Raw genomic sequence first — 20,458 nt, 5'->3', positions numbered from 1 at the left:
TCTAGTGTCAAGGCACTCCGTTTTCCACCTGGATTCAAGATATGTCTGGTTATAGATTCGAGAAAGTAAAAACATATGAAATTAAATAGATTTCTATTTCTATAGCTTCCTTTTGACAAATTATATTGCCTCACCTGAACACTACAGATTTGAATTTCCCAACCCAACTATAGTAGTAAAAAAAATTACTTTAACGATAGCGATCATAGATTTCTGTACTGTAACTGAAAATTTTATTCTTGCGTATCGTAGCGTAAGCGTGGGATACTTACTATAATAGTAGCGTGGGAGCGTGGAAACGCCGTGAAATGACATGTTCCTTTAAAACGGTTGTTCTACAAGTAACGAGGTAAATGCTGCTTGTGCTGGTAAGCTATGTGAATTGATTTATTGGCATTTTGTTGCGTTGACTTCCGACCCTCGATAATCAATGTCTTGAAATTTGGGTGGAGAGTGGGGAACGGGGTGTCTTACCACTAGGTTCTCTTTGCCCAGTTTGCTATATGAGGGATATAACGTGAGGCATATTTTTTGAAATTTTCTAGGAGAAGTGAAGTTAGGACCGAATACAACGATTACACATTCAAAACCTATTTAAATATAATTCAATAATTTTGTTTCTTTAGTCTACTTAGACACTACGCAGCTTTAAGTTCCGCTTTCTGTATGTTTTAAGAGGCCATGGTTAAATAATAATTTTTGTAGTTAAAAAAATTATCGCCCAACAAATTACTAAATCAACATAAAATTATTGAATTAAAAAAAAATCTATTTAGAAAGTAATATCAACAATAACATAAAAGCAACAAACAGACGATCTGATATCAATTTTGTACCGATATTTCTTGTATCGATATTTCTTATATAAAACATAAAATACTATATAAATAACGTAGATACTATATCTATACTCAATAAAAAACAAATCAGTACCATATAAAATAACAGAATAGCCATTGAAAATAGCAAATGAACTACTTATTGCTACTTTTAGACTACTGAAGCGTGGAAATTATTGAAAAAACTACTTATTAGTTCTAAGCACCGCCTCGTTATTAGAATTAAAAAAGCGTTAACAAGAAAACTTAACGACTAATTCAGTTTTTCATCTAAATTCTTATACGCTTGTAATTGTAATATGTAATGTACATATTACATATATTTGTATGATAATATACATATAGCTACTAGCTTTTTTTTTCGCTTTACGATGTATCCCGCATATAGCAGGGCAGAGGGCACCTGGGAACCTAGTGTTAAGAGACTCCGTCCCAATTTAGACACTTTCATTCCCCACTTTCATTGAGTGGTAGAACCCAACGCCGCGCTTAACCTCGTTACTAGAGCGAGGAAATGAAAATATTTAATATTTCATTTGCTCGACTGAGAATCGAACCCTCTCTCTCATGTATACACGTCGTCGCACGCTTGTGCCCCTGCATTTGTATAAGATACATAATTTTGGGTTTTACGCAAATGTTTTGTATGTATTTGACTTTTCATAAAATAGCTTTCGCGCGAATATCCAGAGAAATTCAGTTTTGATAGTCATTTTTTATAGTTTGGGTTCGATTCCCGCATATTTAAAAAAAACGTTAGTGAAATCTCTCCACTTTCTCATTTAGTATTTTCAATAGTAAAAAAAAAAGATTATTTACAATTAATTGAAAGCATTAAGCCACTTAAGCTGTCTCTACATGGTTAACATAAAATATTAAACTCGCACATACCGTGACCGCACTCAATTTCCGATTTGCAACAATAATAATAAATCGGTTAGCCATCAACGTTGGACTCAATATTGACTTTTTTACACAAAAAACTGGTCAAGTGCGAGTCGGACACACCCATCGAGGGTTCCGTACCAATGTCAAGAATATATAGGTCGACGGGCATACAGGTACAACTTATAGAAGCTGAGATTTCAAGTTTGCGGGAGTTCGCGTTCATTTTGTATGAAATTAACTACAAATATAAGTTTGTAATATTTTTTTGTAAAATTTGTAGTTTATAAAAAACATCAAAAACGTCGACTTAGAGGCTTGAGTTTTCTTTGCTCTAGGGCTCCGTAGACCTGAATATTTGATATAATTTCAAGCTTAATACCACCACCCGATCTCGAGATAAGTGGTTTTGGCAGATTGAAAGACGGACAATAAAATTATCCTATAAGGATTCCGTTTTTACCATTTAACGGAACGGACCCCTAAAACAGCAACGAATCGCTTTATTATTCATTTAATCCTTCCTTCCAATTAAGAATAGTTATGGCTGTTATAATTGTTGTTCTTACAGCTCGCATGATAGACCATTCTGACATATTTATTTATTGTTTTTTTTCTACTATTAACACGTCCGCTGCCAGACTGATATTCCACGGTGTCCGGTAAAAGAATGTTTTCTATTGCACAGTGACCTTTCCTTCAAAAATAAATAAATTGATATGCCTACAATATCGATCGAAATTAATAGATATGTAAGATTTTGTAGCACTAATATGGTAGTCCGAAATTATATTTGTCAACCGACGATCTTACAAAAACCAAAATCCATCATCTCAGGTTGAAAATAACCAAAAATACAACTTCAGCTGAGAGAAACATATGATTTTGGGGCCTGTACTCTTGAAACCAGGCACCAGGTCTAAAATACCTGGCTTAGCAGCTTAGCTATTAAAAATCAACCATAATATCTATAGTAATAAACCCATTCTAGGGTTGTAGCGTTCCCCGCCATTGACTAATTGCCTATTTAAAAAGACAGCTGTAGAGGTGTTAGCCGTTTTTGTTTGACAAGAATAATATTGTACGTAAAGTTCATTACATGGCTTCCGTCTTATATTTATTTGAAGGAGGTGACAGGTTCTCGTATTATAGAAAGCATAACACCATAAAAACTATGATTGTATACCTTTGTGGTACACTGCTCTTTCTAATCAGTGATTTTCTGATATAAATACTTATATTTCTCTGATATATTACAAGTGATTACCAAAACGGAATATTTTTTGAAATACAGTTGTTGATTTGTATTGTTTTTACGCTGTATCCCATATCTATAAACAGCGATCGGGATAGACAGAGACAATCTAGTGTTTAGACACTCCTATACTGTTTTTAGCCATTAGATATTTAAAACACGACGCAAATAAGTAAATCACTAACTTACTAATTGAAATATAGAAAAATCATATTAAAAGGCAAAGTGTTCTTAAAGTTCATGGAAACGAGCGTGTGAGGTTGTTTGGACGAAGTTGGTCCGCCTCGACTGAAGCGTAGCGTGAAAATCTATTTTCAATGGCACTATCGGCGGACGCAGACCCGAAGGCCTTTCAACTCGGGCTATGGCTAAACTCCCCCACACCTAGTACTGTTAAGCAAATTTTAATATTCAATTGGTCTTTTGTCCGTTTTCCGAATTGCGAGAAGATTGCGCGTAATGAAACGACGGCTTCTAAGTGGATTATATCTATGAATTTTCTAACTGTTTGGATGAAAGTTGTTGTTTGATGATGCTTCTTGAGCTCTTGCAGGTCGATTTGGTGTTTAAGGTGTGTTTATTATGTTTTTATTGATAAGTAACCTTTATTTTTTTTAAAAAAGACATTTTATCGACAATTTTAAGTAAAAAACTTCTAAGCTGTAAACTCGGCGGTCGTGGGTACGATTTCCATTCGGTGAAATGTTTCATTGTTATTTTCTCGCTTAACTAACAAGACAAAGCACGACTCTGAGTTTTACTAGTCAACATACAATGTCTTGAAAATATGTCGAATAGTGGAGAGCGGAGTGTTTTCAACACTAATCCCTCTGCCTACCCACTGCTATATACAGGATACAATTTGAAACTGAAACATTGTTAATGTTTTTCATTACTGTCCTCGCCAATTTACATTATCAATAAATAAATTCACCATTATGGTGAAAATCCCCAAAAGTTTGTACATCTCGACACGTCGCGGCCCACACGGCTTCGATATATAATAAATCAAAAACTTTCAAACAACACAGCATAAGGGATGATCTGTTAATGATGACGATGGCCGCTGGGGATCAAATTTATCCAATTTTATAAGGGATGATCGAATAATTATGTATTTTGATATATTTTATGATATATTAAGTAACTCAATTTGGTCAAATTGCAAAATTACAAGTGCTTATAATATTTTTAATTATTATAACAGCATATTTCGAGTTTTTTTTTTTGGATTTTTGCATAAAATATAAAATTGCGTTAGAGTTTCTCTCACTCCCCACGGCAAAATTAATTACGCATTAGACTGTATTAGACTAAACAATGTTATAAACACAAACAATTATAAAATTGCTATAACTGGCGGAGACAATTTACGAAGCAAATTATATCTAAATATTCTACTTAGAAGAAAAACTCCCGCCAGCGTCCACTTAGAAAGCGCCTTTGAAAAACTAAATACTTATTTAAACACCGTTTATGCTGAAACGCAAAAAGTGGGGAAAAAACGAGGGTATGCAGAAACAATTTTCATATAACGCCATCTGTCGTCGAGTAGCGTAGGGTCAGAATTATTCAGACAAGAATGTTCACAGCAGCGCGGGCCCTTTGATGCCTTCCGACGAAGCAATCAGACCTCTTTACGGGCATATTTATGATTATAATATATGTTATAGAGGATTTTGTGCCTGACCGACCGGCCGCCGGGCACTGGTCTCTGGGCGCTGGGCTCTGGTCGTTCGTGTAATGTCGGGATTGTTATTTGCGAATGACTTGCATTGACTTTATCCTTTACAATATAATTAGTGTATAATTGTGAAATTTTATTATGAATAATTATTTCTTAATCACTTAAGCTTAATCTCGGCGAGTTATTATACATTTTTCCGTATGAAAAGCGTTCGCGTATAGCATAATTACTTTTTTAAACTTCACGCTGTATCCCAGATATAGCATTATTATTGGATATGATATCAAAATAATACATTCCCCTGAGTGGTAATCGAACCTACAACTGTCGCAGATTCCATACATTTAAAAAAAATTGTATGATTGTCTGTATTCGCTTAGTTACACTTACAAATAACCTGTAAGAGTAAACTTACATTTAATTGACCAAACATTGTATCAAGAATAAGTAAACATCTCTCTAGCGTCATTTTGTTCTGAACCACCATTTTCTGACATATTTAGATCGTTTAATTCCACGATGTGCATACATTAATGTCATCTTAAATTACAAGAGGCGCTGAAATACTTATTTAGAGAAACTTCTATGGACAAATTGTTTGGTTAAATATCCGTACTTCGTAGATACATGCGATGCATATTAGCACAATCAATGCACATGTGCATGCATTTGACCACCCTGAAGTCAAACGTAGAATTAACTATTACTTAACACTATACATATTAGAATTTATTTTCATCTCCATAGATATTACTATATGCTTTTTAAACGTTCTAGATATTTTTAAATGAAAAAACTTATAAACTAAACATAATATAATAACCGTTTCATTACAAACGAAATACTGAGTGACTCATCTTTTGACTCTTTCTTTTAACTCAATACGTATATTGCACGTCTCTCTCAAAAATCAAACCTCCACCCTTCCTGAATTTTCACACTTACATTATTAATGATTCATTACTATCTAGGGGGTCCCTGATATAATCAAATTATTAAATATGAACGCTTTCACAAGTTGACAAATCTAATTTTGCCATCGGCGGATAATTCCACTGTGTGCGGTGACTCTAGAACGTTTATTACTAGACGTGTGTGAAATGACTCGATTGTGATAATTTTGTGTAAAATTTTAGATGAAATAATTGTGTTGAGGTCTACCAGTAGGTATATGGAATTTTGGCATCCGTTGTAAAGGACACGATACTGACACATTAAAATACTATTATTATTATAATTAGTTACGTAGGACAAATAAAATGACGCTATATTTAAACTGTTTGTTGATTTGTCCATCCTTGAAATACTATAATTTACAAAAACAAAAACATATTGCCAAAATCACTATCTATATAAAGAAAAATATATGTTCTATTGATAAATATTTAATATAGGTACACACCAAATTGAAAACATTCAGTTATACAAAATGTAAGACAGTAATTACTTTGATTGTATGCAGTTTATTCGCAAATCTTGTGAGTTATATTTATTTTGAGTGAAGACAATGTTTGCAACACATAACTCGTCGTCCGTCGACCGGCGGTTGTAAAGCCCAGGCCACACTGTCGTAAAGATCCACCCACGCCCCAATATCACAAAAGCGATCGCAAAACGAATCCAATTCAAACAAAACAGCTATTATTATATCTGTGTAAATAACTCCAAATTGTTGATTTACTTGATGTACTTTGAGTTATAATACCACAATCATTTGGCAGCGAATTTTGCCAAAAATATCGATTTACTAATTGAGGCTACGTGTCCTATATCGGATTAGTTATTGTGAGATGTGTAATTTGCGCTAAAAATAGATTTTAATCGTGTCAGCTTAGCACGCAATTCCTATAAGCTAGATTGGCAGGTAGATAGACATACCATACTCTAATTTCCATAATTTTAAAAGACATTGTGCCATAACATGATCTTCCTCCGTTTCCCTAATTCGAGATATTCGGTATTGAATGATGAATTTGAGCGCCACACTCACATAACGAAGAAATGAAAATCATTCCCCCCAAAAAAGATATCGAATCAACAACCATCGCGTTTAAAGTAAGACGCCTGCACCTCAACGTGTCTATACATAGTGATATAAGTTTTAATAAATCTCCCACCTATCTTGAGAAGCGTATAATTCACCAGTGTGTCCCGCAAGATGGGCTGTTTAAGATGTCAGTTTGACGCAATTTGTGTACATTTTGCATCTTAGCTCCTGTCGCATAATTAGTTAGGATTAATGACTCTATACCTAGATGTGAATGAATTGTTTTGAATTAGGGTCAATTGGCAAGAACACGATAAGAAATTATTCTATATATTCGTTTTTAGTTTACGTGTGTATTTGTAATCTGTGATATTTCAAGATTTTTTATCTGTTGATCGCAATGACGTTTGGGTAATTAAAATTAGAAACTTATTTGACAAAAGTATGGCCATTTCAATATAATCATTTTCTCATTAAAAACCGCGGCGTTGAGGTCCACTATTCAACACACTCTTCTTAAATATGGGACGGAGTATCTTAATACTAGGTTCCCTCTGCCTATCCCTCTACACGCGGGATATACGGGTTATACGGGGTACAGCATAATGATTTTAATTCTTTTATAATAAATTTATTACAAATATAATATATTATTAAATAAACATAATATTCAATAACAGCCAGCTTATAAGGTATTAATTACGCCGCTAAAGGCGGCTCCACACGGTCGCGTGCCAACTTGCAATCAATCGCTGTAATCAATAACACTGAAAATCAATGCCATTATAACCGTATCGTGTTACTGCACTTTTATATACTACTTGTCATATTTATTTTGTTTTATAAAGAGTTTATTATAAAAAAAAATGAAAATTGAAAAAAAAATCCCTAAAGAGATGTTGATATTAAAAATAACCTGTAATAAGGCTATAGTGATTTCGACGTAACTCGATAAGAAAGTATGGCTTTATTGGTGACTAGCGTTTGGACGGTATCCTAGTGGCGCGGGTTCGAGTCCCGCTATGGCTATATAAACAAAATCTTTAGTAATATGTACTAAACATTACGAGCCGATTCAAATTTACTAAAATTTAATTGAAAAATACTTTTGAAACTCTTCCTATTAACAAAGTCAAGTAAAAAATCCAGATACCCTCATTCGTTAAATCAATTAAGCCATATAAAAGCTCCAGACGATCAGGTGCGACTAACAACGTTACCGTTCCTAGTTGACGAGAATCCAGTTATTTCGTTATAAACTTTTGCTATCGTTAAAAGTTAGATACGAACTCCCTACCACCACCCCCACGGACCAATATTGGGGAGCCTGGGAACAAAAAAAATTGGGTTTTACTTTTTGCTTAACACATATAATGGGGAAAGCAAAGGGGGCTTAGGGTTAAGACACTCCGTTCTCAATTTCCCGCGAAATGACGATAAATTGCCGTGATGGATAGCAAAACTCTACGCTGCTCGCAACTTTATTTCTATTTCTTTTGTTTCTTTAAATTTGTTTCTGTTTCTCTTGGCTAATGAACCTAATGTTAATACACTTCTAAACTTTTAAAATAATGAAGAAAGCTCTCGAGCAAAGCGAGAACCGAACCCACACCAACGTGTCTACAAACAGACAGCCCTATGCAGCTACCGACGATGGACTCTAATTTAATTTTTGAGCTTGATGGTTTTCTACGTATATTTTTCTCTTTTTCTACTGGTAGGCACTTCATATGCATCGGCACTCTGTTAGGCAAATGTTTGAACACTTGTTATATCATAGAATGATTGGAATTGCGTTTGTTCTTTTCTTGTTTCTTTAATTTCTTTTATTGTTCTTCAATTCTGTATTTTCCGCAAAATTCTGTAAACATTACATATTGAATGACAGAACTGAGCGCCACGCTTTGTGTCGTCACCAGAGCACACAAGTGAAGATATTAAATATTTCATTCTCTCGATTGAGAATCGAACCCACACTCTATCGTATTTGCAGTCGCACCGGCCACGACTGGCCTCAATGCTAGTATATAAACACAATATAGTACATAAGCGATTTCCATTCCACTTTTATCATTTTCCTCGCAAACCCCACCGAGCGCTCGTAAAATTGATTATTGAATTTAGTTACAAACTACTGACGTCGCGCGATGCTCTTAACGTTTTTACCTCACTCTGGGGGATTTTTGATGAAGAATGAAACGGCGAATGCTGAAAATAGTTTTTGTGTTCACTATTAGACAAATTTTGTAAAAGTTCGTGTTTTTTTGTCTATTTTTATGTACTTAATGTTAGGATTAGTTTGGAGCGAGTTAGCGGAACCTAACGCCGCATGTTTGCTCATCAGACAGACGTAAAATGATATATATTTCTCCGAGTAGGACACTCTCACATTCAATCTAATATCATCATATAAGGTATATTTTAAGCTTTGCTAAAGCTTCCTTTTTCTATACTAATACTGTGCTGAGCTAGTTTGGTTAATGGCGCAAATCCCAAGAACTTTAATTGAAACAATCTTTTTTGTTTCTGCTACTACTACTGGATTGGCCATTTTACATAATCATAACCGCTTAATAATGTATCCGCGACCAGAGACTTTGGGCACTCAGAACGTCTCTTAGGTATTTTCATTTGAACACGCGGGCGAAGCCGCCGAAGCGGAGAAGTATCTATCTAACTAAAACAACAGTCATTTTCATAGTAATTTCCGTCACACAACCTACATACGTCATTACATATTATTAGACCTTGTAAAAACATTCCAACTAAGGATTTGCATAAAATATACTTCAACACCATTTTAATGAATATACTCAAAAGAAAATTTGTGTCTGTCGTGGCGTAGCAGCACGGACGGTTGTGAGTTCGATTCCCACTGGGAGGAATGGTTTTTTCCATTGTCTAGCTCCGATAACAAGGTAACACGGCATTGAGGTTCTCTTCTAATATTTCCAAAATCGTGCAATGCGTTGAACATGGAGTGTCTTAACACTACATTCCCTCTATGAAAGGAATGTCATATCTAAAATAATTATTTTAAAATACAACTCAAACTCCTCAAAATAGTAGGTACGTAAGAAATATCCCTCACAGCAACGGTGGCGACCGCTCGGCCCAAATCAATCGAGCTCTGATTGCCATCTAGCACGCAACACTGATCCACGCACGCACCGACTACGGGACAAAAGAAATTCTTAAAGCAACCCACACTACGCTACTAATAACTCATGGGAACCCACAGGAAGTGTATTGGCGGGTTGTTTCTCTACATAATGAAGGAGACCAAGTTTTTAAACTTAAAAGTATTATCACCAAGTAATATATTTACAGATAGTAATTTAGGTTAACTTAAAGAAGTGAAAATGAAAAAAATAATTGGAAAGATATTTTTTTTTTTTTTTTTATTAAAGATATTGTTTTTCAATTTTGATTAGATGATTAGAAAAATAAATTGAATTTTTTTTAAGAATTGTTAGGAAACATCAAAAAAAAATTATATCACAATCATAAAAAATAAGACAGGAAAGATATTTAAGCAACCAGCTCTCATTGACAAATTTAAAAAGTTAATAGAAACAGCATACATTCTCAACACTACTACTATTCAAACATAGTTTTTCCAACGTCCCACCTGACGTCCGCAACGACTTCCAGTCAGATGCAAATTAGAATCGATTCGTATAACGCCTTCACCCCTTCACCAGCCAACTTTGATTTACAATCGGATACCAGCCGATATACTGAGGAGAATTAACCACTTTTTTTTCCACTGTCACTGTGACACGCTAATTTAAGGCGATTTTCATACAAATGTTTGAATATTAAGGAAAAACCTTCACGCTATATACCGCACATAGCAGGGTAGGCAGAGGGAACCTAGTGGACACCCCGCTCCTCACTTTCCACCGAATTCTGGAGGCATTACATGTTGACAGGTGGAAATCAGGACCTCGCTTTGCCTTGATACCAGAGCAAAGAAATGGAAATTTAAATAAATATTTAATTACCTCTAGTAAGGATCGAACCCACAACCAATCGGCACTGGCCTCACCAATTGTCCCATAAATATCTGAATATTCATATTATTATACAGCAATAGCAATCAATAAGCACTTCGGTGTTCACGTGAAGTAACGCGAGCACGCGATGTGTCGCAGAAACTAAATATTTTTTCTTTTATTATTATAGCATCGGTGTATTAACGGTTTAACAGCTTATTAATGGCCCACTAGTGGACAAAGGGTTTTTTTTACCCTATTTTTTTTTTATTTATTGCCATAATTAATTTTTACTTTTAATTTAAAGTTTTTATGAAAAATGGGTATACTTTTGTTATTGTTTTTTATTTATGATAGACTGAAGTTTCTGTGTACAATATGAATGATATTTAAATTATACGTGACAAGAAAATTACGAAATTTTCTCGTAACTTGTGTTTAAACTGTTCACCATGTCTTGGTTTTATCGATTCTCATAAGGGGCAAAGCGTGGCGTTTAGTTCCGCCACCAGAATTCGCCGTAATAAGAACTTAACACTAGATTCCCGATTCCTTCTATCTACGCTGCTAAAAACACTAGAGTCCCATTTAAAGTACAAAATTTATTTGCTAACGAGAACATAATTTACTAAAAACCCTACCATCAGCTACCTATAAAAGGTTAAAATGAAGAATAATCGAGAATAATATATTTATTTATAAGTAACTTTCTTCAAACAACAAATGAGACCTCCGTGACCGGATGGCATTAATTACTGCCGCTTTTTATTATCAATATCCATCAAAAATGCACATCCTAATGACCGCAATAAACTGATAGCGAAGTTGGTTAAAAGAAAGTGTTCTGAACCCGCACGCATTCTACTTGTACTTGGAGTAGATGATGCCGGTGGACTTACTGTTGATGTTGATATACTTGTTGGATATAACCATTAATTGGTATGAGCAATGTTTTTTCCGTTCGGTTGGAGAAATAGTTATTTAAGTTTTGTTATTTTTTTTATTCGAACCAATTTCTTGCTTGCTTTTCTTAGAGCAGGTTAAGCAGCGGAAACCTATAAGCAAGACACGCCGTTCTAATTTTTTCTCCTGATTCCAAAATTTTGTGTTTTGAGTAGCTGAACTCAACACTATCATTTGATTGTAAGAAAATCTCGCAGTTAGACATTAGCCATAACCACCTCAAACCTTCATCTACCACGTATTTACGAAAAACGAAGGTTTTTACCTCAAAAATTTTTAGAATGACAAAGCAATGAGGCAACACGTTTACCTAATCCCAGCACTTTGTACACTAACACCGCGAACAGAATCAAAACGCAATTTTTGACGATACTCGCGAGTCACGTCCGAGCAATAGTCCTCGTGCTATATGCAGAATAACTAAACATATAGCGGAGATCAAAGGCTGTAATAGACGTGTTTTGAAATTTATCGACGTCGTCTAACCGATGAATTTGAAATAAACTACTTAATTGGTCGACACAGACAGACGAACGACGCGATGGACATTTTAATATGTAATATTGATGTAACTGTGCAGGACATCTGTCCTGGTGATGTGAGTCAAACGCGTGACTCAAACGCCTAGGAGAGGTAAAATCTAATTAGTTTTGCACGTTTTTTTTGTCATTTTAGTATGTTATTGATAGGAAGGTAGAATTTTTTAATATTAGCATATAAAATATTTAATTAAATGTTTTTCTGACTTGGTTAGACAATATACGACGTTGTTTTAACTACTTTATAAGAGTGGTTTTGATGCGGATACAGCGTAAGACGTGAACAAAGGAATATCTGAGATTTTTAATGATCGAACAAACAAGCATATATTATTATAAATGTTTTTGTACAATTATGTAAAATCAAGACATATATGTCATAGCATCACTGAGAAGATTGCTTTACTATATAAAGTATACGGATCACACACGAGTAGGTACATACATACGCACGCAGGAAATGCGAATTACGTCGTAATTTGGTGACTATTGACAACTAGAATTTTCCGTCAATAAATACGTGACTAACATTAACTCGTTGTTTTTTGTATCGTTACAAAACTGCCATAAGAAGCAGAATAAGTAGAAAGAACCAAATGATGAAACGTTGTCTTACTACTTTTACTACCTAAATACTTTACCCCTTCGATCTACATAGGTATCTACTATATAGGTGATTGAAGCTTTACCCCGATCCCGTGTTTCAAACCAGAAATTTGGCCTACTGGAAAAACTAATTATTTTTAAACTCGTTTCCCACCAAATCGTCGGCGTGTTTTTGTCATGTATTTTCTAGTATTGAAACAATAACATCTATTTTTATTGACGACATCCTTGAAGGGTGGTTTTTTTTTTAAATCTCAGTTAATTTTCCACTTACGATACACAATGAACTTATTTGCAAAATTTCAATATTCTAAGTTCACCTGTTTAGCCTTCCTGTCATGTCAAACACCTTACAGTTTTATATAATTTTATAGATATAGATTACGGTAAAAAAATCTCGCTTTTAAATTACTTTGGTCAGAAATAGATCCATTTAGATTATTATTATTACTATGGTCATGTTGTTTAAACTAGCAATATCGTTGTTCATAACTGTCCCATAACGGTCTCAGAAGTGGTAGAAATGTAAGACAAAATGTTTCAAACAGTTTCTAAGAATCACATGTAAGTGAATTTATTATGAGGCTGTATTTTATTAAGGCCGTCCGACCACGGGCTAACCACATACAACCAGGTAGCCCTTTGGTTTGCTCGGCCCAATAAAAAACTCATCACGCATCCTTTAGATGAATGGAAGAAAAAACTAAATAACTTACCCCTAATTTCTGCTGAACTAAAATATACGGTAGAATATGTGTGAAAACAAAAAAATATTTAATTAAATTACAAAACTAAACATTATACATATAATGTCCTAAAAGTGTAATTTCATGAACACAAAATGCCCAATTAGGAGATCATTAAAAAGTAAACAGAGCAATTATAAGTCCAAACCACGTAAATAGAGTTATTGTCTAACATTTAAGTGTTTAAGTAGAAAACCGGCAACGTTATGGACATGTAGATTTAATCTGAGACGTGCTCCCATCTGGGCTGTTTGTATGTGTGTCACGTCCACCGTCATAAGTCGTTAACTTTGGTTTCACAAAATGCGAGTTTATAAAAAAAAAATAAAATCTATAGAAGGACATGATTATGTCTCGCATACGTAACGAACTGAAGTAGCACGTGAGAAAAAGTGTACATTTGTTACAATATGCCATACGTTTACATACTTGCGTAAAGACTAATACGCGTGTTATTATCTATGAAATGTTTGTCCTGTACCGCTTACGGCCGCTGCATTGTCTGTGATAGGTAGAAATAAAATGTCTGACATTGCAAAAATAAAAATATTTTTTGTAAAACTTTTTTTTCTTCTTCAAGTATCGCCCAAATTGACAGGTGTCAATAGTTATTTCTGCTGTTGCTCATTTTGTGACTATACTATAGAAATATATAAATTATATGTTACATGACAGACTTGAATCTAGAACTATCAAAGCCAGCCAGCCAGCTACCTCTCAACGGCAAACTCTAAAAGCTGTTACGGCCTGCCATCGCTATAATACTAATTTCGTTTTTGTTTGATACCGACGTAAAAGCTACAGACTGAAATGAATACCGCTCTCGTCGTCACGTTTCACTTCAACACTTATTTTAGTACAAACTTGCCGAGAACCAAATTGAGTGCTACGTTTTAACAAATAAAGTTCTCTTTACGCACCAATAAAAGCTCTCGCGCTCCCCACATCGCTCTGTCCAGTTTATTATCAATTAATCAAGGCACATTTTTCTTCGAATCCTATCCAAAGCTAATGGCACAAACATATTGTCGGTTTTAAAATAAAATTTAAGAACGCAATCAAGTCTTTGTTTACTGAAATTGATGTGATACGTCTTTAAAGGCCTCCTTGCAGGCGTTGAACACCGCAGCGTAAATAACTACAAGTGTTCGGACAGATGTCGAGTGTCAAAGTTTGTTTTAGGAAAAAAAAGAGAAAGTAAATTAGTCGGTCGTTTCCAACATTCGCGTTCTCACGAGCCGTCTGCTGTCTAGTTAGCTGTAATAAGCCCCAATCATTTGACTTTCAATGTGACGAGGCTTCAAGCCGCTATTTGCATCGCGTTTTTCTACTCGTACTTTCGTTTCTCCTTTTGGTCTTTTCCGTTTGAACGTTGATCCTGAACAATGACTTCTATTTCGGGTGCATCACGAGAGCCCGTTAATTAATTGCCGATCTTAATTGCGTTAATGTGGTCGTGTATCAGCATTTACTTCATCCCACTCGAAGGTGGTATGGTGACAAGCGATCAGCTCGGCGGTCAAGCGTTTTGTTTTAGGATTACAAGCTTAGGTGTCGAGTGGTGGAATCCACTCTTACGCACTTTAATGACCCACCTAATTTGAATTGTACCAAATATAACCGCTTTATTTATTACTTGGCAAGAGCATACACTCAACGTGCGCAATACAATTTAAACGCAATTAAAATTGCGGTTTGATAAACTTATATGCCTACTACAAATAGAAAGGACAAAGAGATAGGGTTTAGCTGACTTTAATGTAGTACAATGACGTTATTAATATGATTTAGTAAGATCTGTTCTGATCGCTTATTTATCTATCTTTTATTACAATATTTGATTATTTTTTTCTGTAATATTATATGTTTCTTTTTTACTAAATTTATATTATTTTCTCCCAGTTGGAACAAAAGATGGTACCTCTGGCCCTGGTTTTGGAAGACCAGAAGGAGAAGGTGATGAGCGGATTGCGCATATGCTGAATGAAGCTCACATGATTAAGTCACAAGTGAACAATGACGACTCTAGGAGTAACGAAGACTCCAGTTCACCAAGGACACAATGCCCTTCACCATTTTCTAATAAGGTAAGTTATTAAGACTGTAAATTGCTGTATTTAGTTTTAATTAGGAAATCAATTCTTTTTTTTCTTATAATATTTCTAGCTCTTGGAAAAGTTATATGGGTAACTAATTTACAATATTTAAAATTTATAGGATTCAATGCAATTAAGAAGGCTGAAAAAATATGAAAACGATGACATTCCCCAAGAGAAAGTGGTTCGCATATACCAAGAGGAACTCGCTAAAATAATGACTAGAAGAGTTGAGGATATGCGTCACAATCGAGATGGCTTCCCTGGGTAAGAATAATTATTATGATATTTTATTTATACTATTTTATAGTAAAATTGAAATTAGTGTCACTTATTTACATTACTTCATAAACTGAATGAGAACAGCAAATCTAAAACTAACATACAGCATGTTTCCTCCATTTTTCAGTGGCGGTATGCCTCATATGGAGAGACCTCCCGAAGATGTCCGCATGGCGTTGGAAGCGTACCACCGGGAACTTGCCAAAATACAACCTGGAGGCAATATTCCAAACCTGCATAATTTACCAGGAATGCCTCCCTTCACGAACCTCCTCGCCCTACAGCAACAGGCCATGCAAAACCAGCATATGAACGGTTCTGGGGCAGTCCAAGACCTGTCCTTGCCAAAGGAAAAGAAACCTAAAATGAACGGAATGACTGATAGTGATAAGGATAGATCAATGGATGCCGAAGAAGCTATACGACACGCGGGTAGCGCGTTCTCGTTAGTAAGACCAAAGTTAGAGCCAGGACAGTCGACGGGATCGTCAGCATCGAGTCCATTGGGTAATTCTATATTACCCCCTGCAATCACACCCAATGAAGACTTCAGTAATTCTGCGGTAGCAAGCCCTTTACAAAGGATGGCGTCGATTACAAACAGCCTGATTTCTCAGCCTCCCAACCCTCCCCACCATACACCTCCACAGAGGTCGATGAAAGCTGTTCTACCACCCATCACGCAACAACAATTCGATTTGTTCAATAACTTGAACACAGAAGATATTGTTAAAAGAGTGAAAGAAGCGCTAAGCCAATATTCTATAAGTCAAAGGTTATTCGGAGAATCCGTTTTAGGATTATCCCAGGGCTCCGTAAGTGACCTCCTCGCGAGGCCGAAGCCCTGGCACATGCTCACACAGAAGGGAAGGGAGCCTTTCATTAGAATGAAAATGTTTTTGGAAGACGAAAATGCTGTCCACAAACTAGTGGCGTCGCAATACAAAATTGCGCCAGAAAAACTGATGAGGACCGGAAATTATAGCGGAGCACCTAGTGAGTATACATAATCATATAACAATTCTTCATTTTTCTAATTATTTATAAATCTTCGTTCATTTCTAATATATATTTTTTTTCAGTTTGTCCGCCCAACATGAATAAGCCCATGCCACCCACACAGAAAATGATCTCAGACGCGACGTCCCTTCTCAGCAAGATGCAGCACGAGCAGCTGCTGGGCGCGGGTCCGCTGGGGCACCTACAACCCGCGCCGCTGCTGCTCACGCCGCCCGGCTTCCCGCCGCACCACGCCGTCACGCTCCCGCCGCAGCACCATGACAACAGTAAGGAGCGGAAACAGCCTCCCGCGCCGCACCACCAGCCCGCCCTCCCGCGTCTGCACCAGCACATGTCGCCCAGCGTCTACGAGATGGCCGCGCTCACGCAGGACCTCGACACGCAGACCATCACCACTAAAATAAAGGAGGCGCTTCTTGCGAATAATATTGGTCAAAAAATATTTGGCGAGGCGGTCCTCGGTCTCTCCCAGGGTTCTGTCAGCGAATTACTATCGAAACCGAAACCATGGCACATGCTCAGTATTAAAGGCCGGGAGCCCTTCATTCGAATGCAATTGTGGCTCAGTGACGCGCACAATATCGATCGCCTGCAGACCCTCAAGAACGAGCGGCGTGAGGCCAACAAGAGACGACGCTCCAGTGGCCTGGGACAGGACAATTCATCCGACACTTCTTCTAATGATACCTCGGAGTTCTATCACTCCAGCTCTCCGGGACCAGCCTCCGGCGCACCCTCTGCTAAGAAGCAGAGAGTTCTTTTCTCTGAAGAACAAAAGGAAGCGTTAAGGCTCGCTTTCGCACTTGATCCATATCCTAATATGCCCACGATAGAATTCCTGGCGGCGGAGCTCGGCCTTTCCACTAGGACTATCACTAACTGGTTCCATAATCACCGCATGCGCCTCAAGCAGCAGGCACCGCACGGTGCGGGCGGGGAGCCGCCCGCGCGCGACCAGGCCGCTGCTCCCTTCGACCCCGTACAGTTCCGCCTGCTCCTCAACCAGCGCCTGCTCGAACTGCAGAAGGAGCGCATGGGGCTCGCCGGCGTGCCGCTCCCGTACCCGCCTTATTTCGCCGCAAACTCAAACTTTGCGGCACTCATCGGCCGCGGCCTGCTGCCGCCCGACGACGCCAAGGACCCCGTCACCGGCCTCGACCTGTCCATGCCGTTGAAGCGGGACCCCGACGGCGAGGACTACGAGGACGAGGACGCGGAGAGCAACCTCGGCTCCGACGAATACGACGACGAATCCAAGCTGGAGCCCAAGGCGGCGTCCACGCCCGCCGGCGCGCGCTCGCGCCGCAAACCCGCCGCGCCGCAGTGGGTCAACCCCGAGTGGCAGGACGCCGACGCGCGCCGCGACGAGGTAATCATCAACGGCGTGTGCGTCATGCGCGCCGGCGACATGCGCCGCGAGCCCGCGCCCGTGCGCGTAGAGCCCGCGCCTGCCGCCCCTGCGCCCGCTGCCCCCACGCCAGCCGCCCCTGCGCCCTCCGCCCCCATCGTTGCCCCCGCGCCTCCATCGCCCGCGCCGCCCGCCGTCAAGGCGGAGGCCGACGCCGACGACGAGCGGTGGGAGTACTGAGTGCGACGCCAAAGACTCTGTAAATAGTTAAGGAGGAACTTGCGATAAGATTGTTGCATATTTGCTCTAAGTTTTTATACGCCAGTGGGCCCCGGGCCCCGGGGACTGTACATAGTGGAGAGGGCCCGAGTGGACCTGAGGGGACCCGGCGGGACTGTATATATGTACGTAGACGTGTAAGATAGAGTATCGTAGTCAGGAAATAGGGCTATTGTTAATGTTTCGAGTGCAATCAGATATAAAGTTAAGCGACGGTCTAAACTGAACCCCAGTTGAAAAGTATTATTATGTTTATATGAACCGGTGAGGTTTCAGATATTATAATTGGTTTAGTCGAGTTTACATTTAAATTATGAATTTTTATTTTATTACTATATCTATCTATGTTTTATCTATATTATTGTATTATTTTATACGAGCGCGGTCGAGTTGTAATTACATTTTTTTATATTTTTAGAAAACGTACAAATCTAAATGAGACTCCTCGAGTGAGCAAATGTTGTATTGCTTGGTTATAGTTTTTATTTTATTTAGCAATAAATTTGCTTTTAATCTTATTTTATTTTTTGTTGTTTTATTTTCATTTTATTTTCCTTCACTCGTTAGTTGTTAGTGTACATTAAAAGGAACCAGACTCCTTGCAACGTGTAAATAAATAGTGATGTCACTTGTGTACATACTCCAGAATAGAGAATGAGATAGAGTAAGTAGAGTAATAGTGCGGCGACACATCGGACACGGACACGACAGAGACCTGGATACCGTTGATAGCGTTAGGCCCTAAATTTGAAATTTAAACCGTCAAAATTTTGAAATTTTTCATTATATAATTGAACGTTCGAAGATAACAGTTGTTAGAAATACCGAACTCCATACATATCGATGTTATATATAAAAATATATAAACAATAAGTTATTTAAGAGTTAGCGAGTAATAGTGAATATAATGAAGACTAGGCTGTTTGACAGTTTAACTTTATTTGAAGTTTTCAAGTTATATTATGAGATGTATCATTTCGGAGTTGCTTTCTCCTCAGTTCTCGATGTCTATAGCCTTGCTTTACGGAGAGTATTTATATGAATTTATAATATTGTTATTAAATGTGGCGGTGACAATATTTTACAAGCATTTACACAATTTAAAATAATAAAAGTGAAAAAAAAAACACTAGCTCTTACTAAAATTAAAAACTATTAATGTATATTATTTTTAAAATGATTTAAAAAAATTAAATTAAAACAATCAAATTAATAATTTAATAATGTCAGAGTATAGTCCAAGCTCCTTCAGCAAAATTGCCCAAAATTCCATAATCCAATTATAGTCCAAGAGGCTAGAGGGTGTCTAAAATTTACATATAAATGACGCTAGTAAAATATTGTCATCGTTTCCAAGGTTCGCCTCTTATTGTTCTGTTGAGGTTGTCGTAGCAAATGTGTGTACATACAAGTACGTACGTAGTCTCTAGGCGATGCGTTAATTCCATATATTATAAACATAAGGATAAATTATAGCGGTAATTATTCTTGTTCATATCATAATATTATTAACGGCGCTGAAACCATTGTCTTCTTTCTGAACAATTTCTAAAGTTATTAAATTAAAATAAAGAAATTGCTAATCAATGTTTGTTTCATTTTATTATTTATGAAATTTTATTATATGTTTAGTTTTGTCTCCACGAATGTGAAGTGCACATTATATAGATTATCTAAAAGATAGAACACGAAAACCTAAATATTAAATGTTAAAATAACCCAGAAATTTAATTACAATACTATAAGTATTACAAGTATATCAAACAGTCAGTATTTCGATGATCATAAGAGAACTGTTTAAAAAAAAATAAAGTTTTATTTATCAATATCAGTAATTTTTATAATTGGTGAAAATTTTCTCTTTAACTGAAATCATAAATATAATATCAAAAAATATTAAAAGATCATGGAATAATCTATATATTAGC

The 20,458-nt window shown here is 36.9% G+C and overlaps 1 protein-coding gene across 5 annotated transcripts in view; it reads left to right on the top strand.

Annotated features, from left to right (window-relative positions):
- The window catches only part of LOC146540263 (homeobox protein cut-like), a 154,245-nt gene extending 134,128 nt beyond the window's left edge, over positions 1 to 20,117 (top strand). For 4 of the 5 annotated variants that reach the window (XM_085201258.1, XM_085201278.1, XM_085201243.1 and 1 more), the window contains 4 exons: positions 15,408 to 15,592; positions 15,723 to 15,868; positions 15,990 to 16,879; positions 16,966 to 20,117. In XM_085201258.1, coding sequence (XP_085057384.1) covers positions 15,408 to 15,592; positions 15,723 to 15,868; positions 15,990 to 16,879; positions 16,966 to 18,491 — 2,747 coding nt within the window. In that variant the 3' untranslated portion in view covers positions 18,492 to 20,117. The remainder of the gene's footprint in view (positions 1 to 15,407; positions 15,593 to 15,722; positions 15,869 to 15,989; positions 16,880 to 16,965) is intronic. The other variant, XM_085201252.1, reaches the window with a different exon arrangement.
- The last annotated feature ends 341 nt before the right edge of the window (positions 20,118 to 20,458 follow it).

The sequence above is a fragment of the Heliconius melpomene genome, chromosome 2 (genome assembly GCF_056956725.1).
Source record: "Heliconius melpomene rosina isolate 202511_hmr_F chromosome 2, ASM5695672v1, whole genome shotgun sequence".
Lineage (NCBI taxonomy): Eukaryota > Metazoa > Arthropoda > Insecta > Lepidoptera > Nymphalidae > Heliconius > Heliconius melpomene.
This window is presented reverse-complemented; position numbering and strand designations above follow the sequence as displayed.